General features: G+C 50.8%; 1 protein-coding gene across 2 annotated transcripts in view; it reads right to left on the reverse strand.

Annotated features, from left to right (window-relative positions):
• Positions 1-10431: 10431 nt before the first annotated feature.
• Positions 10432-24891, reverse strand: part of RBM28 (RNA binding motif protein 28) — a 35079-nt gene continuing 20619 nt past the window's right edge. The window contains exons 11-19 of one of the 2 annotated variants that reach the window (XM_055122201.1): positions 24367-24440; positions 23258-23393; positions 22207-22271; positions 19257-19415; positions 16520-16669; positions 15636-15710; positions 12769-13022; positions 12045-12144; positions 10432-10973 (exon numbers count right to left, since the gene is read on the reverse strand). In XM_055122201.1, the coding sequence (XP_054978176.1) occupies positions 10836-10973; positions 12045-12144; positions 12769-13022; positions 15636-15710; positions 16520-16669; positions 19257-19415; positions 22207-22271; positions 23258-23393; positions 24367-24440 (1151 nt within the window). In that variant the 3' untranslated portion in view covers positions 10432-10835. Of the gene's footprint in view, positions 10974-12044; positions 12145-12768; positions 13026-15635; positions 15711-16519; positions 16670-19256; positions 19416-22206; positions 22272-23257; positions 23394-24366; positions 24441-24891 lie in introns of both variants that reach the window. The other variant, XM_055122198.1, reaches the window with a different exon arrangement.

Raw genomic sequence — 24891 nt, forward strand, 5'->3', positions numbered from 1 at the left:
TGCTCCAGCCCTAGAGCCTGTATCCTTATTGCCCTACACCACCCACTTTGCCATAGTTTGCATTTTGCTGAAGGTAACAACATGAGTGTGTTAAGTTCGAACCCTGTTCAAAGTCTAAGAAAATATCTGTGGGGAGTGTCCACGCTTTCCAAAGCAGCAAGGATTTTATACGCATGAAAGTGATGGAAAGTATCCAAAAGGGGAAACCAAAACCTTGAATATATTGAAACTTAAACTTACAGGAAAAATACCTTGGTCAAAATTAAGCAGAAGACGGAGAGGTATAATCTCTACCAAATGACAAGAGTTGCTCAGTCCCCGGGTAGGGCGATAACGCCGTGTAGCAGAGCAGACGCAGTGAGCACCCCTGGAAGAGCACAGAGGAACACTATTACTGAGCCCACCAGGTCATGAATGCAGGGGGCTGGGGACCAAAGTTATGTGGGCCGAGGTATTTTACCTTCATTGTTTGAAAAGGAAGAATAAATTAAGGTCTCCAAGGACATAAATTGCAAGTGGATTTTGCTTTTACCTGCTTTGCACCAAGTTCAAGTTAGAGGCAGAGACTCGGGCTGTGCATCCTCAAGGAGACGCACCTCCAGCCGCCCCCGGCACCTCTCGGGGCTCTGAACCCCAGCCTGGAGCCTCCCCCAGGGGCCACGGGAATGGGAGCCCCCAGACACAGGCCCGCGGGGCTGCCCACAGCTCCCACAGCTCTTGAAGGAGCACCTGGCACAGAGCCGGGGCTCCCCTCATATTTGAGGGGTGAATGAAGAGGCACACTCCCCTGGACCTTTCTGCAGTGCCCAATAAGCACCCCACATACCAGCTGCCCCCTCCCAGCCTGAGGGAATTCACAAAGCGGGACCCAAGGGGTCCGTCGCCTGCTGCCCCCTCTGAAACAAAGCTGAGCAGAGAAACCAGGGCTGAGCCCGACGTGGCCCCTCGGCCAGAAGCTCCGCCAGAGGCTACTGTGACCAGAGCTTCACGCTTGGCAGAGGCAGGGTTGGCAAGCAGCCTTGCCCCAGCTGCCAGTGCCAGGGCCTGCTGCGTTTGCCTGGACAGTTGGTTGCAGAGGGCACGGAGGCCAAGTCTGGGCTAGCTGGCAGGAGGGCTGGCCCAGTGACGTTAGCCGTGCGCAGAGGAAGGAGGGTGGCCTGGGCACCCCTCGTCTGCCATTTCCTCAGACCACTCATCCCCAGGGACCTCCTCAAATGTCAGAGCAGGACCCCAGAGAGCTAAAATGTGGAGACAAGAGAAACTGGCGGGGCCAGTGATAGCACAATGGGTAGGGCATTTGCCTGGCACGCTGCCGACCCTGGTTTGATCCCCGGCATCCCATATGGTCCCCCAAGCACCACCAGGAGTAACCCCTCAGCATCACTGGGTGTGCTCCCACCCCTCCAAAAAGACAGACTTGCTCCCCTGCAGTTTAGAGGAGAAAAGGATTCCCAAAGGAGGGGAGCTCCTGAGAGCAGAGTCTGGTGCCCGTGCTCACATCCCCCTGCTGAGGTGGAGCTGGGGGCAGCAGCGCCCTCGTGACAGGGACAACTTCCCCGTCTGGGCAGGAGAGGAGGAACTAGTTAGTGACCTTACCAGGACAACCTTCCTTTCTCAACTCTCCTGCAGATTTACTGGGGCCGCTGAGGGGGCCGCAGACCACACAGACACAACCCCCACCTATCCCAGGTGCTGCCAGCCCACCCTTGAAAGATGGTCCACTGTCCTTTGCAGTAGTTCCATGAGCACAAACGACTGTGCACAGCAAACTTCATCACCTCTACTCTGCAGCGGAGCACGAACACCTGAGGGACGAGGCCGTATGTGTGGTAAAGTGTGTGCTCTGCATGTAGGAAGGAGCTCCTGTCTCAGTCCCTCACAGACACACACACACACATCCCCACACAGCACACATGCATTTACCCACACAGTACACACTGCACTGCTCTGCACTGCACTGTCATCTCGTTGCTCATCAATTTGCTCAAGCGGGCACCAGTAACGTCTCCATTGTGAGACTTGTTGTTACTGTTTTTGGCATATCTAATACACCATGGGGAGCTCGCCAGGCTCTGCCGTGCGGGTGGGATACTCTCAGCAGTACACACACACACATACAAATACCCACACAGCACACACACAGCACAGAAACACTTAACCACACAGCACACACACACAAATACCCACACAGCACACACATACAGCACACACACACAGCACACACACACAAACACGCACACATATAATTACACAGCACACACTTATACACTACATATACCCATACAGCAAACGCACACTTACACAGCATGCACACACACATATACTTCCACAGCACACACACACTTACACAGCATGCACACAGACACACACACACACATATACTTCCATAGCACACTCAAACACACACACACCACTCACTCAGGTGGGGACTGATAATTCTTACTGCGTTGCTTCTCAGATCTTGGAATCTCTTGGGAGGAGCCTCAACCTTTGCCCTGCATCTCCACAGCCCCCAGCCCCTGGGCCCAAGGTCACCTCACTAACCTCATCCCTGATGCCATGATCACTCTCACACAGGCAGTGTGTGAGTGTGTGGAGATCAGTCCCTCCAAGCTGGGAGGAGCCTCCATGTCAGGAAGTGAACCAGACCAATGGCAGTATCCCGAGAAATCGCAGCATTGCATGCCTTGCTGTTTCCCCGCAAACCAGAGAGCAACAGTGTTGGGCCCCTCCCCCCTCTGCACCACCAGCCGCTCCTACAGGCCCTTCCCCAGAGAGCCTGGCACAGAGGGCCGCTGCCCTGCCAGGCAAAAGGCATCCAAAGCACACACCGGGGTATCGTGTGGCTGAAAGGTACGTGCCTGCATTCAAAGGTGCAGGAGGTCAAGCGGGAGGGGAGCTGGGTGATGAGGTGACACGGGAGAACCAGCTTCTACACATCTGCAACTGGGAGCCAGTTTGAGTGGGAGACAACGTTCACTAAGACAACACCAGGAAGAGATTGAACAGAGGGTCCACATCTTTTCTTTTTGGGCTTTTGGGCATCACACTCAACGGTACTCAGGGCTCTCTCCCGGCTCCATACTCAGAGGACTGTATGTGGTGAGCAAAAATTAAACCGGAGGGGCTGGAGCGATAGCATAGCAGGTAGAGTGTTTGACTTGCATGCAACCGACCTGGGTTCGATTCCCAGCATCCCATATGGTCTCCTGAGCACTGCCAGGAGTGATTCCTGAGTGCAGAGCCAGGAGTAACCCCTGAGCATTGCCAGGTGTGACCCAAAAAGCAAAAAATAATAATAATAATAAATTAAACTGGAGTCAGCTGCATGCAAAGCCTGTCTGAACCCCTGCACTATCTGTCCGGCCCGAGAACCCGTGTCTTACAGCTGGGGTTTTCATGCAGACCGCTGCCACATAAAGTGGGGGCCAGCTGCGTGAGGCCTCCTGGGACAGTGGGCAGGCAGGAATGGGGTGGGGGTAGGCTACAGAGCAGAGGAAGTCAGCGCTGAGTGGCTGAGGCTGCTAGGCTGAGACCCAGAGGAGGGAACAGAGAAGTTGACACGAAGGCCAGCTGTAAGGAAGAAGCTATCCACTGAGACTTAGGACCCTCCTCTTCCTCCTCACTATCTGTCACTCGGACCTGGAGTCGGGTTCATAGGGGCCTAGTTCTTGTCATCGGGGGGTTCTGCGTCTACCTGGGGAGATGAGTTATCTTTGAAGGAGGGAGCCCCAGGCCAGAGGAGCTGTGGGGTGGGTGCCACGATGCCTAGCAAGGCTGAAGGGGCAAGGGCCAGAGCCTGGCGCCTCAAGCTCGCACTTGAGTGCTGGACAATTAGCACGGACGAGGCCGCGCCAGAAGAACACAGACGATTGTTCACGGGACTGTGACCAGCCGTTTACTCTCCTTCTATCCCTCTGAATCAGGCCCCACTCACGGCTCACCTCGGGAAATGACTGCTGTTCTTCTCAAGCCCAGTTAAGCCCTGGAACAAATGGCCTTCCGTGAGCAGAACAGAATTGAACGGACTCCTACTTACGAGTAAATCAGGGTTAAGCAGTACAGACTGTGGGAAGCGTGAGAGGCCCAGCCTTCAAGGACAGACTGGATTCTCCTCGGTCAAACGGCCAAGGGAAGGGGATGGATCCAAGGCGGGGTGAGCCTCAGAAGCGAGGAGCACTGTCGGGAAGCACGGGACTCCGCTTAGGGCTGGACAGACAGTCCAGGGGGGACAGCGCTAGCCTGGCACACAGCAGACCCTGCTTTGACGCTGGGCTCGGCGTAGGGCCCCCTGCACTGCTGCAGGACCGAGTAGCTCTACGCCCACAGGCCTCCCACCGGACTCCGTTTACTCCCAGAGGCTCCCTTGAGTTACTTGTCCCCTAATAAAGAAACTCCTTTTAGGGGCCAGAGCGATAGTACAGAGGGGAGGGCATTTGCCTTGCATGTGGGCTGACCTGGGTTCAATCCCTGCATCCCATCGGGTCCCCTGATCGCCACCAGGAGTATTCCTGAGTGCAGAGCCAGGAGGAACCCCTGAGCATCACTGGGTATGAAGGAAGAAAGAAAAGAAAGAAAGAAAGAAAGAAAGAAAGAAAGAAAGAAAGAAAGAAAGAAAGAAAGAAAGAAAGAAAGAAAGAAAGAAAGAAAGAAAGAAAGAAAGAAAGAAAGAAAGAAAGAAAGAAAGAAAGAAAGAAAGAGGAGAGAGGAAGGGAGGGAGGAAGGAAGGAAGGAAGGAAGGAAGGAAGGAAGGAAGGAAGGAAGGAAGGAAGGAAGGAAGGAAGGAAGGAAGGAAGGAAGGAAGGAAGGAAGGGAGGGAGGGAGGGAGGAAGGGAGGAAGGGAGGAAGGGAGGAAGGGAGGAAGGGAGGAAGGGAGGAAGGGAAGAAGGGAGGAAGGAAGGACGGTTCCATTCAGAGGGGGCTCCCAACGTGTCCTCTCAGACACCTCGTGTCACAGAAGCTCACGTGTAGCCCAGCTCCAGATCAGAACCCAAAGCCAAAGCCATTACCAACTCACTGACTAATCCAACAACACTGAGAAGCACCCCCAGGTCACGGGCTGCTCACCCCGGGAGGGAAGAGGAACAGGGACAAGAATGAAAGCCCAGAGGGGCCAGAGAGAGAGTAGAGTGGGTAGGGCACTTGCCTTGCACAAGACAGACCTGGGTTCCATCATGACATCCCATATGGCCCCCTGAGCAATTCCTAAGTGTAGCGACAGAAGTAACCCCTGAGCATTGCTGGGTGTGACCCCAAAACCAAAGTAATCACAATAATAGTGATTATTATTGTTTATATTATATATTATATTATTATGATCATGTATATAACAATATACAATATATTGTATTCTATAATTATATATTAATGATCACTGTATCACTGTCATCCTGTTGCTCATCGATTTGTTCGAGCAGGCACCAGTAACGTCTCTCATTGAGAGACTTATTGTTACTGTTTTTGGCATATCCAATACGCACAGGTAGCTTGCCAGGCTCTGCCATGCGGGCTCGATACTCTCGGTAGCTTGCCGGGCTCTCCGAGAGGGGCAGAGGAATCGAACACGGGTTGGCCGCGTGAAAGGCGAAAGCCCAACTGCTGTGCTATCGCTCCATTTATTATTATTAATAAGAATAATAATAATAGTGAGAACCCAAACAAGGCAGCACGTGGGTCTCCCCTCAGTTGGTCACCCATGGGCCAAAGGTTCTACTTTACCCAGAAACCTTTATTTAGCCCAAGACTGACGGCAACTTTCTTTACAGGTATTTTCAAGCACTGAGCATGGAAAGGCAGGTGCAGGGCTCCTCAAGGCGCCCCCCCACCCCAAAGGCAAGCTGACCTGGGGCAGCCCCCTTGTGGGGTCAGAGGAGCGGTGGTGGGTACAGAGGTTCAAAAGCTTTTAGCAGAGCCTGGCAGGGCTGTGACTCCTGAGACAGAACTGGCAGGAGCTATCCTAGTGTTCAGAGAGCAGACATTGGCATATCATGCCAGAGGCTAATGTCAGAAGGTTCTGGATGCTCAACTCAGGTGACTTGAGGCCAAATAAATCAGTGAGAATGAAGGCTCCCTGGAGCCTGGAGAGGTTTTCAATAGGAATTTTGGTTTAGGAGCCATAACTGGCTGGGCTCCGGGCTTACTCCATCTGGCTCTGCGCTCAGGGATTACTCCTGGGACCGTATGGGGTGCTGGGCACTGAACCTGGGTAAATGCATGCAAGGTAAATGCTCTACCCACTCACTGTACCATCACTCCAGTCCCCTGCCCAACCCCCTTGCAAGAAAAAAATACCCTTTTCAAGACAGAAACTTTTCGAGGATGTCTGGCAATGTTATGAAGAATGAATTCACATGTTCTAACTTTGCAACGGGAAACAACAGGCATCACTTCAAGATGGTTGAAGTACACTCCTGTGTCAGGCTAACTCGAGGGAAAGGGACTGCGTACCCTGGGCCAGAGGAGAACCCTCAAAACTATGAAGCAGACCACACACTCCCCGAAAGAAGGCAGCAAAGGAAGGGTCAGTCCCTAATGGTGAGACTCCAGGTTCGAGGGGACTACATCACCACACAGAAAAATGTGACGAAACTCAACAGATTTGACTCCCAGGCTTCATGGACTTCGGTCTCAAATATTAGCCAGAATGTCTGGCATTATTGTTTTGCTTTTCTTTCCTTTTTTAAAAAAAATTTCTTTTTTCTTTGTGTCAATGTTATTTAACCCGGCCCTCTGTCCTGTTGCCTTCCCAGTAAATTCAGAAAACTTTTTTCCGGGCTTGGAGTGAAAAAGTGAACATGACTCTCATTGCTCACACCCAAAGCAAGTGAAATGAGCTGCCCAATGACCCGAGAGGAGCCCAAAGGACACCACAGGGACCTGGAGGGGTGGGAAAGTGGATTGTTTGTCCTGCTGCTTCTTTCAAGAACTGTGCAGTCACCTTACCAGCAGTTGAACCGTGTTTTACACACGCTGGGTGGGGGTTGGGGCTAGTTCAGCAGCAGTGCACCTGCCCTAGGTGTGAGGCCGTGAGTTTGGACCCCCGCACTGCCTCACACACCCCTAGTGCAGAAACCAGCAGTACTGTTCTATGGGGACCCCAGGGCCATGGCACTGACTTTCATCAAAGAAGGTGCAGGACCGTGAGGTGGTAGTTGGCACAGGACAGCAGCTGGGTTAACAGCATGTCAAGATAGTCTGCGTGTATCCATGGCAAAATATTAAGTGTTTTGGGTCTTGGGTTTGTTTTTGCTTTTTGGTGATGCTCAGGGGTCACTCCCAGCTCTGCTCTCAGGAATTACTCCTGGCGGTGCTCGGGAGACCCTACGGGGTGCCAGGGATCAAACCCAGGTGGGCCGTGTGCAAGGCAAACACCCCACACGCTGTACTATGGCCCCATGATGAAGTATCATTGTCCCTCCATAGTGCTCAGACCACACCGAGGTTTATGGGGTGCAAGACTGTTACAAAATCCCTAAGTCACACTGTCTTGGGGTACCTCTGGTCGTACAGCTCCCATCTTACCCCTGTCCTTAGATTTGTCTCTAAAAGAAAGTTTAAAGTTTTTCAGAGCTCTCCTTTATTTTTTAAATTCAATTAGGACCACAGGTGGGGAGGGGACACATTGGGTGATAGGGAACCATGCAGTTCCAGAGATCAAACCTGGACCTCCCATATCTCACACACACACACACACACACACACACACACACACACACACACATATATTTTGGACCCATCACTGGTTTCCCAAGATACTGCAACAAAACCCTCCTATCCCAGGGTCAGACCAGTACTTACGTGGCATCACTTCTTGTAGTACCAAATTGAAATGAAGGACCTGGGACTCTCTTCCCACCTCTCTGGGTTCCCAGTAGTTTCTGCCATTGCCCTCTTATTTTTTTCATTGAAAAATGTTTACCAAGGCTGGGAAGATAGTATACCTAATAGGGCATTTGCCTTCCATGCAGCAAAACCGGATATGATTTCTGATATCCCACATGGTCTCCTGAGCACTGCCAGGGGTGATACCTGAGCACAAAGTCAGAAATAAGCCCTGAGCTTAGCTGGGTGTGCCACTCCCCTCCCCCAAAATAAAAAAAAAAAAAAACCACAGGGGCTGGAGTAATAGTACAGTGGGTAGGGCGCTTGCCTTGCAAGCGGCCAACCCGTGTTCGATTCCCAGCATCCCATATGGTCCGCTGAGCACCGCCAGGGGTAGTTCCTGAGTGCAGAGCCAGGAGTAACCCTGTGCATCACCGGGTGTGACCCAAAAAGAAAAAAAAAAAAAAACCCAAACCCACAGCCAAACAAGATTGTTTACTGACAGGATGGAGATAGTATAGGGGTTGAGATACTTGCTTTGCATACCACCAATCCCAGTTCAATCCCCAGCACCACATATGGTCCTCCAAGGCCCATCAAGAGTGACCCCTGATTACAGAGCCAGGAGTAAGTACTGCCAGGTGTGCCCTAACACCCTTAGCCCACACACATACACACACACCCGCAATGTACTGGATACCCACTTGCAGGTCAAGACTCAGTTCTAAGTGCCATGTCTACAGGGTGAAACAAGTAAAATGCAGTTTCTCTTACAAAGCATCCTCTCCCAGTGAGGAGGAACAAAAGTCTCATCCAGAAAAGGCGCTTTCTTAGAAAGGGAAACATCAACCCAGGGAACAGAATTCAGGACCAAGGTTTAACAGTGAGAGGGAGAAAAGCCGGCTTAGTCAGGGAGGCGTTCCGGAGGAAGACAGATCCATGGGGATCTGAAGGGATCCAACACTAAGGCAGTGAGGTAGGGAACTGAAGGCAGACCTCTGTGAGCAGGGGCAAAGGGCCGAGAGAGAGGACAGACAGGTGGGTGGGACGGGGGCTGGAGACCAGGGCACCGGGACCGCATTATGAGGAGGGGCAGGACCCCGTGAGAACAGGAGTCACTGGCAAGTTGGTGGCAGCAGCTCAGCACCTCAGCACAGAGACGTGGGATGTCAAAGACCGAGAACTGTAACATAGGCTTCCTGCTGAACATCCTTCAGCTGCATTTAGACTGTTCTGGTGACGAGACTCATAGCCCCCCGCCAGCCACCCCGCACAGCCACCTGAAGCCACCTTCCTTATACGAAGCCAACATCAGATACCCTGTGACTTCTTGGCCTCCCTCTGGCTCTCCCACTCAGTCGTTGATGCAGTCCAAGAATTCCCTTCTTAGGCAGGTCGGGACGAGTTGAGTTATTCATCTGACTTTAACTTTTCCTCTAGAAAAATCTCACATGTCCAAAGACATGGAAAAAAGCAAATTTCTCTGTACTCGTGACTGGTTTCAATAACCATCAACTCGGGATGTTTTGTCTCCATCTGACATTTTGGTTTCTTTCACCCATTGGTGGTTATGTGGTCGTGCTGGCTGTGGTCTGGGCTCACGACACCACTGATCTGGCACCCCCTTTTCTATGAGCAGCCAAACAAGTCCGCTGGCACCTGTGGTGATGCTATTGTTGCTTCATAAGCTGAGTCAAACACTCCCGTCAGGAGTATGTGGCTCTAAGCGAGGAGACTGCCGTCTGCTCCCAACCATTTCCACATTCTCAGATTCAGCCCAGTCCTTCGGACATGGTTATTTTCATCCCTGAAAGTCACCAACCCTCCTAGCTTACGTGACCTCTAAAACTTCGAGGTTAAAGAGAGAAATACAGACAGGAATGCTTTAGAAAGAGTTTAGAGCTACAAGAATTACAGAAAACTTTTAGTCAGAATACCTCATTCTAATTTGAGGTGGGGGGAAGAGGTAGGGGCGATAGGGTGTGGTGTGGGTCACACCTGGCAGTGCTCAGGGCTTACTCTGGGCTCTGTGCTAAAGGATCGCTGTGGCAGTGCTCAGTAGACCTTACCTGGAATCAAACCCTGGTCAACCACATGAAGGCGAGAACCTTAACCCTGATACGATCTCTCTGACCCCTCAAATTCTTTTTCCTATACCTGAGTCCTCACTCAAAGGCACAGGTAAGTCCAGATCTAGTTCCCAGCCACCCACTGGCTAGCGTCAGATCAGACTAGAATCTAGGCCTCACGCTGCAGCTCTCTCTGGCCCTCACTCCCTTCCGGAATCCTCGGGAGAAGGTGCTCCATGGGACACAGTGCAGGAGATCGGTCACTAGGGCTAGGTGCTGTGACAAGTGTCGAGCTGTTTGCTTGTGGGCCGCTGAAACCAGGGACAAACAAGCACCGAACAACTACATCTGGCAAACAATTATCAGCTGCTGTTCTCTCGGGCTCTGCTGCTTTCAATTACTTCCCAAGTTTCTCCCACCTCCTGAGATTACGCTGGAAATCATTTGTCTCTGCTCTTAATCAATTTCTGCACTATGAAGGATGATGTAACTGAATTAGAGATGTAAAATGCGCGTAAATATTAAAAGATTCATAGACATATTAGAAGTGAGACACCGTCTGTTATTCAAAAAGCCACAAAATATCTCATTTAGAGAAGACACTTCATAAAATATACATCTTCAAAATTCAGCAAAGTGCTGCTTACAACTGCTTCCACTTGAGGAACAAAGACTCCAAATGGGAAATAACTGAAGACTCAACCGCACACAATACTCCAGATAATATACAGGAAGCAGCTCAGCGTCTTCCTGGTAATTCTCCTTGTGGTTCCTGAACCACACACCAGGGAGGGGGTAGAGATCCGATGTGCACAGTGCAGGGAGGCCCCCAGGGCAGTGCAGGGGGGCAGGGGTCCTTTCCCGGAGTCAACGACAGAGGGGCAGGGGGAGCAGGGCCTTGGAGCCTCAAAGAGCGCACAGTCCAGCTTCTCCGCACGGCTGCCCTCAGCTGTCAAACCATTTGCTCCTTTTGGCGAGAGGCGCTCCTTTTGAAGGTCCCAGTAACTTCTGCTTGTACTGTTCGACCAGCTGGTTGAAGCGCATCTCTGCCCTGTTTTTCTTAGGTGCCTTTTTCTTAGGTGGCTACAAATGCAAGGAAACAAAATCATGTTCAGACGAATAGCAACCCGACTCTCAGGCCTCCAAAGTGAGAAACAAGCAGGTCCAGAGATCTTGCCCACCGCATGAGGGGGCTCTGAGAGAGAACGGCTCAGAGCGAATGCTTCCCAGAGAACTCTCCACAGAGACTCTAATTAGGAGCCTCAGAGGCTTTCGCCCTGGTTCTCAAATGCGCCCATGAGTGTTCTGGACATTATTACCTGCCCTTGCCCTCACCGAGATTACGAGTCACAGGATTTCAGAGCTAGAGCACTGTAAAATGGGACAGTAAGTGCCAAAGGCTTCCCAGAGACATGACTTCATGTCGGAGTGGGAAGACAATACTCCCTCCTTAGAAGGAAGGGAGCGGAGAAGGGGAAAGAAAGCCTGGCCTCATGTGTTTAAGAACAGGTTTGCCCTGGGGGGCTGGAGAGAGTCCCGTGGGGAGGAAGCTCGCCTTGCATGCAGCTGACCCGGGTTTGATCCCCAGCATCCCATATGGTCCCCTAGGGGTGATTCCTGAATACCAAGCCAGGAATAACTCCTGAGTGTCACCAAATCAAAATAAGAACAGATTTGTTTTTAAAAGGAGAACCCATTGCAGAGGGTAGGATAATTAGAGGGTGTGTCACATCTGGGGCCTGACCACTCTGAGATGCACTCTGACGTTTGCTGCCGAGCAACGGATCACCAGAGACACTGCCGGGCAAGGAGTCTGTTTTATGGTAGGGGTGCAGGATGGGAAGTATGCACCGGGAAAAAGGCAAAACCAGACAGCAGCTGAGTACTGGTAAATGGGGTAAATGGGGTTATTAGGGGTTATTACCTCACTATTCTTACTCTTAGGACAGCATGCCTCAAGAATCTCTCTCTATTAATAAAATAAAATTTTTATCTAAAAAAATTTAAAAAAAAAAAAGAATCTCTCTCTATATAAATGCTGTAGTCATGTAGCCAGAAGTTGTTTCTCTTAGTTCAGTTTCTCCAGGGCCGAAAGAGGCTGCCAGCCCCTGCAGAGCTGGGCCGCCCGAGTCTTGTACCCCATGAAATACTCACTTGTTGGGAAGGTGATTTCTGCTTCTCCTGCTTCCGCTGATTGATCTGGGGCTTTGGCTTTTTCGGAGGGAGAGCCTTCATTTTGCCTTTGTCCCGCAACCTGCAGTAAGAGGCCAAGGAAGTGTCACCCCTGCCTTCCTCCTCTAATTGGCACCCTGGAGGTCCTCTTAAGCCCAGAAGAAAAAAGATCCTTTTCTTATACCAGCTCTTTCTAAGCCCAGGATAAGTCACTCTAAAAAGAGACACTGCCACAGAATTTCCTAGATAATGTGTGTATGATATTTTTTTTTTGGGGGGGGAAGGTGGGAAAGCAGTGTTTTGATTTAAAATCTCAAAGGTACTTCCCAAATCACTTAACAAGTACTTCATACAGATCTACTTTGGTTCACAACATTAAGCTGATGCCCCAAACACTCATGGGGGAACCAGAAGCAGATGGAGCTCGGCTTAAAAGAGCACCTAAAAGTGAGAGGGTCTGCAGAAGACAGTAACTAGTAGGAAAGCCAGTTCTAGAAGGCTCCGAGGCCTCTCTGCCAGTCCAGCCCTGCTTCCCGTGGTGCAAGAGTACCCACCCTCCTGATGAAGAAGTACTCGCGCATCAACCCTTCCAGGGGACACACACGGTACCAGGCTTCCTCTCACCTAAACACACGGCCAGGAGGGAAAGCGCAAAGCAGAAACAACCCCAGCCACCCACTAGCCCAAGGCACCAGCAGCATCTCACCGGATTTTGGGGCCTCGGTGAGATGGGAGCACCAGGACCTTCCTTCTCTTCTTTCCGTCCGGCAGCTCTACCTGTTCCACTTCAGCCTTAGTCTGGAACCCTGACCAGGAGGCCGCGCCCGCCTTCCCCTTCTGCTCGGCTGGGGCCGTGCGCGGTGTCTGCGTGCGGTTCTGCGCTGCTCTCTGCGCCTGGTCTTTCCCGGCCGCCGGCTGCCCCTGCTGCGGCTTGCTGCCGGGGGACTTGGATTTCGCTTTCTGCTGCATGAAACAAGAGGCTGTCATCTGGTTTCTGGGGGAGGGTGACTCGCTGGAAGAGGACAAGCGTTTTGAAGGAGTTCGGTGAAAGAAGGGGGTGTCTTCCCAAACAGTGACCCGCTACTATTTGGAAATCAAACACCGTGACAGATGACTACCAAGTGGAGTCGCCAGGCCCCATTTTCATTCCCAGAAGCAGAAATGGACAAAGCGCATGCATGCCCAATACTCCAAAGCCAGCAGAAAAGATGTAAGTCGGGGACACGGAACAACTGTTAAAGCTGCAATAAGCATCTGTGATGGGAATACCAGAACTATTTGAAGTCATGAGGACTAACAAGTTTCTATAATTTAAAAACAACAGATTCAGAAAACTCAACACCAAGCATGTGATATTCTAAAAATTCTACAGCAACATAAAATTAAGTCACCTCAAAAAATTTACAAGTAGGCATTTTTCATTTTGACTGCAGAAAACCAAAGATGAGGAGAAGATCTTGAAAGCAGCCGGATGGAGGGAAATCCCTCACCTCTAGGGCGCAAAGGTCAGAGGCCATCTGAGTGAGCAAGAGAGCCAACATTTTGAAAGAAAAAGTCACAAACCCAGAATCTGATATCCAACAAAAGGAGTTATCAAAAGTCATAAGAAATAAGGGAAAATTTCGGAACTCTCTCAACTCTAGACATAGCCTGCACAAGTACTGAGTGAAGACCGGAAGAACAGTACAGGGGACAAGGCACCTGCGTACACGCGGCTGACCTGGGTTGAAAAATCCCAGCACTGCACATGGTCCCCCAAGCACCACTAGGGATGATTCCCGAGCACAGAGCCAGGAGTAAACCCTGCATGCCACTAGATGTGTCCAGAACAAACCCTGGATCAACAAAAGACCAGTAACCTGCATCGAATGAGAGGCAGCAGAATGAGAAGGCCACGGGGGAGGGGCTTTAGGAAGGAAGGCAGGAGGATGCTGGGGTTTATTCTGCACCAAAGTGAAAGAAGGAAGAAAAAAAGAAAGATTCCAGTGAAATTAATGAGATAACCTTGTCATTTTGACCTTTACACCTTAACAATCTAGACAGGCTCTCCTCTCCATCTCTGTGTGACAGTCCCTATTTCTACAGGGTGAGGGGATGGACAGAAGGAATGAAGTTTCTGCAGTCACACCTCATCTACGGGCCTGAGAGACAGCAGAGCGGACAGGCCGCTGCTCTTGCACGCACAAGGCCAGCCTGGGTTCGAGTCCCAGCATCTCATCCCGGAGCACTGCCAGGAGTAATTCCTGAGTGTAGAGCCAGGAGAAAACCCTGAGCAGTGCCAGATATACACCCGGCAACACCCCCCCCTTAAAAAAAAAAAAAAGATAAAAAACTCATCTAAGTAGAAGAAAGAGATGCATACAGAAGCAAGGATTAAACAACAAGTGCTAAAGTGTCTCTAAGTTGAATAGGGAAACCGAGAAAATTCTTCCAAACAGAACCGTGTGGCTTTCTTTTCTCTTTCTTTTCTCTTTTCTTTTCTTTTCTTTTCTTTTCTTTTCTTTTCTTTTCTTTTCTTTTCTGCTTTTTGGGTCACACCCGGCAATGCACAGGTATTACTCCTAGCTCTGTACTCAGGAATTACCGCTGCCGGTGCTCAGGGGACCATATGGGATGCTGGGAATCGAACCCGGGTCGGCTGCATTGCAAGGCAAATGCCCTACCGGCTGTGCTATCTCTCCAGCCCCTTCTTTTCTTTTTTAAGCTGGTAGCTTCAGAATTACCTCTGAAACAACTGGTGAAGGCGGTAAAGAACTCTACTTGTAGCATAACTAAGCCACCTGAAACAATAACCAGCGCCAGGATTTCCAAGCCGGAGCCACTGTCTCAACTGGGGAAACTGCTCCTCTCTCAGCCAGCCAGGCCAGGGGATACCCTACAAGGACTGCGACCGCCTGGCCTCGGTGCGGGGGGGAAGCCCTGGTACCCCGGACCGTCGGGCCCTGAGGGCCTGGGAGAGCGGGGACGAGAGAGAACACGGCGCTCGTGGTGACCGAGCAGCGTGCGAGACAGATGACGCAGGCGACCGCACTCAGTTTCCATCAATCATGCGAGCCAGAAGTTGTCAGCCCCATTTTACAACTCGGAACTGAAACTGAGAGAGGGAATCACTTGCCAAGGAACGTGCAGCAAGGACGGGGCAGAGCCAGGGCTGGAACACGAGCATTTCTGTTTCCAAAGGCCCTGCTCTTTCCTCTCTACCAGGCCAGGTCGAAACCAGCCCCGCGGCCAGTGAGAGAGCGAGGCCGCTAGGCACTCATCTGCACATGGTGACGCTGGTCTGATCCCTAGCACCCCTGTGGGACCCCCAGCACCCCTGGGAACAGCCCTGAGCACCGACAGGCTCACAGGCCCATGACCCTCCACCTCCTCCGAAGAACAGTCCTAGAGCTATCAGCCTCACACCCCCAGAGACATCTAAGAAGGGGGAGGGAAATACCACAGAAAGGATGACCCCCAATCAGTGAGCCGGGAGTGGGCTCTGAGCACCCTCTGCCAGGGTCCAAAAAGAAATACACAAGCAATCAAAAGGAAAACAGACAGATGTTAAGAGCCAGTTGTAAAGGTCAGTACCAGGCTGCGTTGAATCCTCAGCTCCTTGATCTTAAGTTTCCGTCGATCTTCCAAAGAGAACTCCACTATTGGTCTCTGTGCAGAGACAGGAGAGAGGACACAGGGAGGGGTGGGGGAGGGGGGGAGAGAGAGGGAGAGACGGAAAGACAGAAGAGAGAGAGGGAAGAGAAAGAGAGGAGTGAGGAGAGAGAAGGAAGGGAGAGGGGAGAGAGGAGAAACCAAGGAGGGAGAGAAAGAGAAAGGAGGGGGAGGGAGGAAACGGAGGGAGGGAGAAAGGGAGAAGGAAAGAGGGAGAGAGGGAGAGAGTAGGAAGAGAGGGAGAGAGAAAGGGAGAGAGGGGAGGGAGAGAGGGAAGGAGAGAGGGGAGGGAGAAGGGGAGAGGGAGAGAGGGAGAGAGAGTAGGAAGAGAGGGAGAGAGAAAGGGAGAGGGGAGGGAGAGAGGGAAGGAGAGAGGGCAGGGAGAAGGGGAGAGGGAGAGAAGGAGAGAAAGTAGGAAGAGAAGGAGAGAGAAAGGGAGAGAGGGGAGGGAGAGAGGGGAGGGAGAGAGGGAAGGAGAGAGGGGAGGGAAAAGGGGAGAGGGAGAGAGGGAAAGAGTAGGAAGAGAGGGAGAGAGGGAGAGAGAATAGGAAGAGAGGGAGAGAGGGAGATAGATAGGGAGAGAGGGAAGGAGAGAGGGCAGGGAGAGGAGGAGAGCCTTAGTTAGGCTTCTTTCTTCACCGTGATCGATAAGCCAATCTGTCCCCATCACTGCCCCCTTTCCGGCATGTCAGAAGTCGCCACGCCTTCCGCACAGGTGAGGGGAGGGGAGGGTTCGATGAGCAGCCTGCGTGATGGGGGTGGCAGGGCTGGGCGGGGCTCGGACAGGAGAGGAGGCCGAGGCTCACCTTCTGCGGCCCAAAGATGTCCGGGTTGTTGTTGATGTGGCGCAGGGCGCGGAGCGCGTGCTCGTGCTCCTGGAACTCGGCAAAGGCGTAGCCCAGCGACTGGCCCTTCATGTTCCCGTGGGCGCCTTTCAGGTCTCGCATCACCCTGCACTGGGAGAACAAGGCACAGAGACCCTGAGCGGCGGCCCCTGAACAGATTCCGTGAGAAGGTCACTGGGAGCAGAGTCAGGCCCGCCCTGCATGCAGCCAACCCTGGTTCTACACCCAGCCCACATACGCGCCCCTGAGCATGGCCAGATCGGGGCCAAAAACCAAGAAAGGGGGAAAACACAGAAAGAAAGAACTAAAAGAAAGAAACAGGGTGACTGGGCCAGACTCTCCATCTGTAGCCCCGCCATAGGAATTGTGCTAGAACATTTAGAATGCCTGTCTTATTAAAATATCCCACTGAGAGCATAAAACAAATAATAGATATTTGGTTACAGCAACGTAAGAGATGACAGGCATCAAACCAGACCTCAAGTTAAGTCTGCATATAAAATAAACTTCCCAAGGAAAAACTGTAACTGCTTGGGGCTGGAGTGATAGCACAGTGGGTAGGGCGTTTGCCTTGCACACAGTCAACCTGGGTTCAATTCCCAGCATCCCATATGGTCCCCCGAGCACTGCCAGGAGTAATTCCTGAGTGCAGAGCCAGGAATAACCCCTGAGCATCGCTGAGTGTGACCCAAAAAGCAAAAAAATAAATAAAATAAAATAAATAATAAAAACATTAACTGCTTTTTAAAAAGAAATAGTACATACAACTGAGAGCTACAGAGTACTTTCAGGTTCTATCGGCATGAAAGTACGGGAGAAACACTGCCCAGAGGCCGCGACGCTCTGCAGCCCCTCTAAAAGGGACTTACAAAGGGGACAGAGCAAGGCCTGGTGGCTTCACCCAACAGACGTTTCAGGCGTCACCAGAGGGGCCCGGCACAGCCTCAGGAGAACCAGCAGCCGCAGCCGCAGCCGCAGCGGCCTCTGCCTGGGTCAGATCCTCCTGTCATGACCTTCCCCTACATCCTGAAGCCAGAGTTAACAAGCGTCCTCTGAGGTGAGCGAGGCTGCTGGGGAAACTGTCTTCACACTATTCACTGGCCCGAAAGCCAGTTTCCTAGAAGGCAGAAGTCTAGTGGCTGGGGCACGGGATGCTGCGCTTGGTATACACATCCAGAATCTATTCTGAGGCTAGAACTGTGTCGCGGACTGTAGCAGAATCCAGAAAAGCAAAAACTGAGGTTTCCATATTCAGGAAGCTTAGTCTTTTGCTAAGTCACTATTTTTAAATATATGGAAAAAAAGGGGGAAGCTGCAAAATACAATAAACATAAGTGTATTATAAATGCATGTAAGCAAACGAAACGTCGCAAAATACACACAACTTGCACTCTCAGCAACAACAGGTTTCACTTGGGGTTTTGTGTTTCACTGCTTTTGGAGCCTCGGGATCAGCAGTGGGAGTTCCCAGGGCTACACCTAAAGGTATCCCAGAGGCCGTGTGCATCAGGCCTAGAACTGGGCACGCCAGGGTCTGTGCTCCAACCCTTTGAGACCCATGGCAGCAGGTTTGAAATGACAAATATTTACGTATTAAATATGGTGGATACTGACAGGAGAAATTATACAATGTACAGCAGCAACACTTTAGGCCATTTTACTAAGAGTAGGGTCAGGAATGTGTTGGTGGGCCTTAGTCCCTTAGTCCTTAATTAGTCAATTTTTTTTTTTTTTTTTTGGCAATGCAGATGGTAGAACCCAGGGCCTCACACATGTAAGGCAAGTTCTCTACTGCTGAGCTGGCCCAATAACATACTTATTTTAATGAGTCTTTTAAGAAATCAGGAAAACCATTTCTGGTGATGAAACAGGCCATAGGACACTCCTAACACTGGCTGGTACTTTTTCAAAGAGAGTGACCAAGAGATTACCATGTGCCCGGTGCTACAGCAAAGATGACACCTGCCCTCCCAGGCTTCACCTGGACGGGAGAGAGGACAGCGCACACAGGGCAGTACCCCAGTGAGTGCCACGACAGAGGCACGTGAAGGCCTCTGTGCCCCACAGGAAACTCTGCCTTCACACAGCGCCCGGCCAAGTCTTGGTGTTTGCCAAGGACCCCTGCTATGCCCATGCTCACCTCTGTGCTTAGAAAACGCTCAGGGCCAGAGCCTAAGTGGCAGGGAAATGCTCTCAGAAAGCCAAGTACACAGTCTATTTCTCTGCGAGAAAATTAACCTTACTGTCCTGCTCTAATGCTGAGCATACAACAGACATTCAAGAAACACTTGCCAAATTAATTCACCAGGGCAGAGACTTCCGTATACTCTGCTGCAATTGGCCAGGCAAGAAAAAGAAAATAAAAAGGGACAGGGGGAGCCGAACTCAAGACTTATCTCCTGGCAGAGCGTTCCAAACCAAATCTGGGAACCAGAGACAGTGCAGGGGTGAAGGCGCCTGCTTGTCTTGCACAGAGCCAACCCCAATTAGATCCCTGTCACCACCTATGGCCCACTGAGCACCACCAGGGGTAAGCCCTGAGCACAGAACCAGGAGTAAGCTTTGAGCACTGCCAGGTGTGGCTCCCAAACAAACAAAAACAAAAACCCACATCCAGATTCAGGATCTGTGAGCGCCACATCCTGAAACACCTGAGCAGCCGGACTCCGTCAGACAAGCCGGCAGGACGGCCTCTTACCTCCTTGATCCGCACGCCCTTCTCCCCGCTTGTGGCACTCAATAGTAACTTTCGGAGTTGCTTGTCATCTACGGCCTTTGGGAGGTTGTGCAGGCAGAGTCTGGTCCGGGAAACAAAGATGTTCTGATCCTTGAGTTTCTGATGCTTCAGCAGCTCAAACTGAAAGAAAAAAAAATTAAGTGTTAACAACACAACCCCCTCTGCCAAAATCAGGGTCCTGGGACCAAGGAGATGGCTCAACAGGCTAGAGCACATGCTTTGAATGTGAGAGGGGTGGACTCAATTCCTGGCCTGGAGGGTTCCCTGTGCACCACCTAAAGAGGGGAGTGACCCCTGAGAACTACAAATAGCCCCTGAGCCAACAAAAGCCCAAGGCCCATCCTTCCCAGAACCACAGAGAGACAAGAGGAGGGAGGCCGGGCTGGCAGCCTCCTCCCGCTGCCCAGCTGACGGAAGCTGGGTCTGTGTGATGCGGGCGGTGTGAGATCCTGGACTCTGCTCTCGGAAGGAACTGGAAATCCACCCCGAACGCTGACCTTACATCAAATTCCTAAAGCTTCCAATGTTTTCAACTACAAGCCATAATGACAGGTAAAAATTTCCATCTCTCAGGGGCCAGAACGATAGTATAGCAAGTAGTACACTTGCCTTGCACATGGCTGACCTGGGTTCCATCCCTGGCATCCCATATGGTCCCCAAGCACTACCAGGAGTAATTCCTCACTGGCAAAGCCAGGAGTAACTGCTGGGCATCAACAGGTGTGGCCCAAAAACAAAAACAGAAATAAAAACAACCCCCCAAAAAATCTATCTCTCTAGACTTGACGTAAGGGGCCAGAGCGATAGCACAGCAGGTAAGGCACCTGCCCCCACAGGACCGACCCAGGTGTGATCCCCAGCATGCTTGTGGTACCCCAAGCCCCACCAGCAATGACACCTGAGTGCAGGGTCAGGAGTAAATGGTGAACACTGCTGGGTGGGTCTGGCCCAAAGGTCAAAACTAAATCCAAAAACCACTGACATGAAGTGGAAAACATTAACAGACAGAAAACCCTGAACTCAAAATCTGGCCAAGAGCAGAAAAGAAATAATACTGTGCTACCTGTCTATTCCCTTACCTCTATCTTTCACCACTACAGCTAAGCATCTAGTCCTTGCAAAAAGAAGTGGGTTTCGGTTAGAGACTTGACAGAATCCTGACTCAACTCTGCCACCGTGAGGCCAAGGAACGGCACAGACAGGCTCGGCTCCAGCTGGGCCGTGACTACACAGCGACTAAGCCCGCTTGCCCGCTGCACTGGCCTGCAGACCCCTAAGGGAGGAGGCGGGCTTCTTTATGTTTCTGAAAGTCAGGCTAAACGAAAGATATTTTCTTTTTTTTTGAAACACGTTTTCAATACATTATTTTAGATACATTATTTTCATCAGGTCTTCACTCTCTGGCTGCACCTCATTTGACAAACGCATAACAAATTAGAAAATTCTAGAACATCTGGGAAATGAAATCTCAAGGGATTTCTGAGGAAGCTATTATAACCCTTCACCAGTTCAAAGGTCTGGTTTTTCTCCCAGGAAACACTGTGTCTGTTAAGAATTATAACACACATAACCTTACTCAAAAAAAAAATAAAAAGATTTTAAGAGAAAAATAAGTGTACCATTATTGCACTGTGATGAAAAAAAAAAGACACACAATGTCCCTCCCACCCCTGCTATCCCATACCATAATTTCCAGATGCTTACAACCAAAGCCAGCTCCATCTGCCCATTCTGAAGCAATTCTGATCATGGATATGCACCTTTTTAAGTGTCATAGGTGATTTAGCATTTGAGAAGTTACGTGGGGAAATTACTGGGAACTAATATTAACAAGCGTAGCAAGCAGCAAAGGAACTTCTAATCAATTATTAATGGAAACTTGCATGACAACATGGTGTTTTCCTGGGGGCCAGAGCGATAGTACAGCGGGTAGGGCATTGGCCTTGCATGCAGCTGAGCTGGGCTTGATCCCTGGCATCCCAAATGATCCCCTGAGCACCATCTGGAGTCATTCCTGAGTTCAAAGCCAGGAGTAACCTCTGAACAATGCAGGTGTGGCTCAAAAACCAACCAAACAAACACAAACAATACAGTGTTTTTCTGATATGATTTATAATCTGAAGATATTAACCTCCACACTAAAGTGGACATTTTACCTCTTAAGACTCACATCTAGGGGCCGGAGCGATAGCACAGCAGGTAGGGCGTTTGCCTTGCACGCGGCCGACCCGGGTTCGATCCCCGGCATCCCATATGGTCCCCCAAGCACCGCCAGGAGTAATTTCTGAGTGCAAAGCCAGGAGTAACCCCTGAGCATCGCTGGGTGTGACCCCCCCCCCAAAAAAAAGACTCACATCTATTCTAGTAACGCCAATTCACACACTAATATTATGTGTGTGTGCAAGCATGTACACACGCGCACACCAACGACTGAACAAAGGGCCTCATGCATACAGCACATAACTTCTAACACAAAGCTACATGCCTCCACTGATGTGCCTTATGTGTTACTTTGTATTTATGCTGATTCCTAGTTATACACAGTGGAAAGTTTGACTGCATACTCTAGAAGAATACAGTTTAGCAAACATTTACTGCTGAGCACCAGGAAATAAAGAATCAGAGGCAGCTGTTACAGTGGCTCCTAATGCTGAGGTACCTACCAGGGAAATACCTCAGAAGTAGAGCAACTGCCAGGCATATCCTGAGGACCTGGGTTTAACCCCATGCCCACCCCACATTGAAAAGTAAAACTATTATACGTAATTCTGGGTTATTTGCTGTGCATTTTCTAACAAGAGTGTAAATGAAGTCTGTGACAGTGGCGCTTTGATGAACACCTCTAGCACTCCATCATGATCATGGACTGGGAAGCCGTGCAGAACCAGAGATCTGGGCCTCTTCTACTCACCCGTTCCCTTTTGGCCATATCAGCAGCGCTCAAACCCTCTGCAGCCTTCGTCCCGGCACGAATCACTGCAGAGAGAGGGGAGTGAGGCCAAGGCGCTGGCAAGGGAATATTCTCGGAGCAACAAGAGGAATGTGATTTGAGTGACGCAAGCTCTCTGTTCAGGGCCCAGAGGACCATGCTGGCGAGTACATAGAGGCATCTGGGTAGGTCCAGAAATAGGCTACAGGGCTAAGTTCTTGGCTCAGAGCTACTCTCAAGGACTAAAACTCTGAATTTTTTTGTGATTTTTTATTCTTCTTTTTCTTCCCTCAAGAAGCTTCTTGTATATATCTAAAATCATAAGGTAAGGTCCAGAAGAAATTCTGAGCGTCAACACCTTTTAGGCATTTGAAATGCAAACAATGCTCCCCTTATAATCAGCCCTATATAGAAACGCTGTTCCTTACATACCTGGGGGCTGTTACGACATGATGAGATAATCATATAGAAAACAGCCAACTGCCATACAGAGGTCAAGTAGCAGAGGCTAATGGACTACCACGCAGAGCCTGGGCCACGCAGCTGTGCCAGAGGCAAGCTAACACTCCGTGACCCAGAGAAAAGGATTCCTTTTATTTTACAATTAAAGCTAATTTCTGGAGACCTTTCTGGCATTAAGGGAAAGATACTGAGTCTACATTTAAATCCATGAATAATCCAAGAGTCATTTTAGTCATAACTTTCAACACCTTCAGAAAACCTCTCATTAGAAATGATGACACGCAGCAAAGGTACTTAAGAGTTTTTCCTCCCTCCTTGCCCTGCCAATCGTCTGATGAAAGGTCTCCAGGCAAGCAAGGCAGGAAAGAGAGCAGGACTGGTTAATGCAAAAACTGGGTGAAGGTTTCCTAACAGAAAAGCCCATCTGCCATGGAGCAGTAACAGTAAACAAGAGTGACAGAGAATTTGTGGGTTTCTCATCTGAAACCTGCCCCCGCACATATCCTCCCCGGGGTCACCGTCACGGCACAGGGCCAGTTACTCGGAGCGAGTCCCTTCCCCCGCTACTCACGGCCTTCCCGGGCCAGATAGAGGTTCCGGGTTCCAGTCGGCTTCTTCACCTTCTTTGTCCGGAGCTTTGCAGCCTCTTCCCGTGTCACTGCCAAGTCGATCTTGAGCTGCCGGCCGTTCAATTTAAGCCCGCCACCCTGGAACACATTGTCACCCTCCCTCTTAAAAATGCAAGTCAAGGGCCACAAAGGAGAGCACAGCCACGAAGCCACCTGACCTGCACACAGCCAACCCATGCTGGGTCCCCAGTACCACATATGGTCCCTCCGAGCACTGCCGGGAGTGATCCCTGAGGACACGGAGCCAGGAGTAAGCCCTGAGTGCTGCCACGTGTGACCCAAAAGCCAAAACCAAAAAATACTCTCATTCAGGGCTGGAGTGATAGCACAGCGGGTAGGGCGTTTGCCTTGCACACAATCGACCCAAGTTCGATCCCCAGCATCCCATACAATCCCCTGAGCACCGCCAGGGGTAATTCCAGAGTGCAAAGCTGGGAGTAACCCCTGTGCATTGCCGGGTGTGACCCAAAAAGCAAAAAAAAAACAAAAACAAAACTCTCATTCTATGGAAGCTGATTAGACTCCAAGTAGACCCAAACTGAGAAGAGTGATGTATGACAAGGCCAGCTCGAAGTATTCTAAAGAAGCTACGAATCTGTCGAGGGACTATGGCAGTAAGCGGTAGCTCTACCTCCAAATGACTTTTACGTGGTTGTTGAGAAAGTCGCTATCACCCACTTTCCCTTTCAGAGGTGGTCTTCACCCCTTCTTGTCTTCCATGCTATTAACCTCACCTGCAGGTTCACACACAGGGATCGACAGAACTTACGTTACGTTACCTGTCTCCTCACTTATAAAATAGGGTCAATTCCTATACTTGGGTTACCTACCCTCTAAGGCCGAGGAGGGACTACATGAGACCATGTCCGTAGAGGCCTGACCCGGGCAGTGCTCATGAGATGTCAGCCGTGCGGTTATTATCTTTCTGGCACAGCAGGGCTTTGTGCAAGTGCCAGGTGCTGCCTGGGGAGTCACTCTTGCCCGTGCTACAGGGTGACAGAAAACAGGACAGAGGGATCCTTCTCTCAAAGAGGCAGCATCCTCTCCTTACCTCAGGCTCTGCAGAAGCTGCCTCAAGGCATTTCTGAGCTGCTTCCTGTGTCATGAACTGGGCAAACGCACAACCTGCACCAAGAGACAAAACGAGGTGAGGTTCCGTATTCCCGCCGCCAGCAGCCAGGCGAAGGCCGCGTGCCCGTGAAGGCGCGTTCATTCGCCAGGTTCTTTGCCACAGGCACGGAAAGCGCAGAGTCAGGTAAGACAGTGCCCCCAGCTTACCCAGAAACTCTATGACAACTTCCTTTGTCTTCCCCAGTGCCTTCCAGAACTGCATTCTCATCGACCTCTCACTTTAGAAGCAATCCACAAAACACAGTAGCGAAATTCTGGCTTCCCACTGAATTCTACCTCCACGGTTGCACTCTAAGGACTAAACCCTGCAGCAGAGACCACTTAACCCTGAGACAGGAACGACAGACCTCAGAGGCATCACCGTCACTTGGGAGGCACCTGGTGAAGGCGTATGTGTCCCTTGGGAGGCCTGGCCTCTGTTGGGGGAACACAGCAGTGACCCAGA

This window comes from Sorex araneus, chromosome 1 (genome assembly GCF_027595985.1).
Source record: "Sorex araneus isolate mSorAra2 chromosome 1, mSorAra2.pri, whole genome shotgun sequence".
NCBI classification, from domain to species: domain Eukaryota; kingdom Metazoa; phylum Chordata; class Mammalia; order Eulipotyphla; family Soricidae; genus Sorex; species Sorex araneus.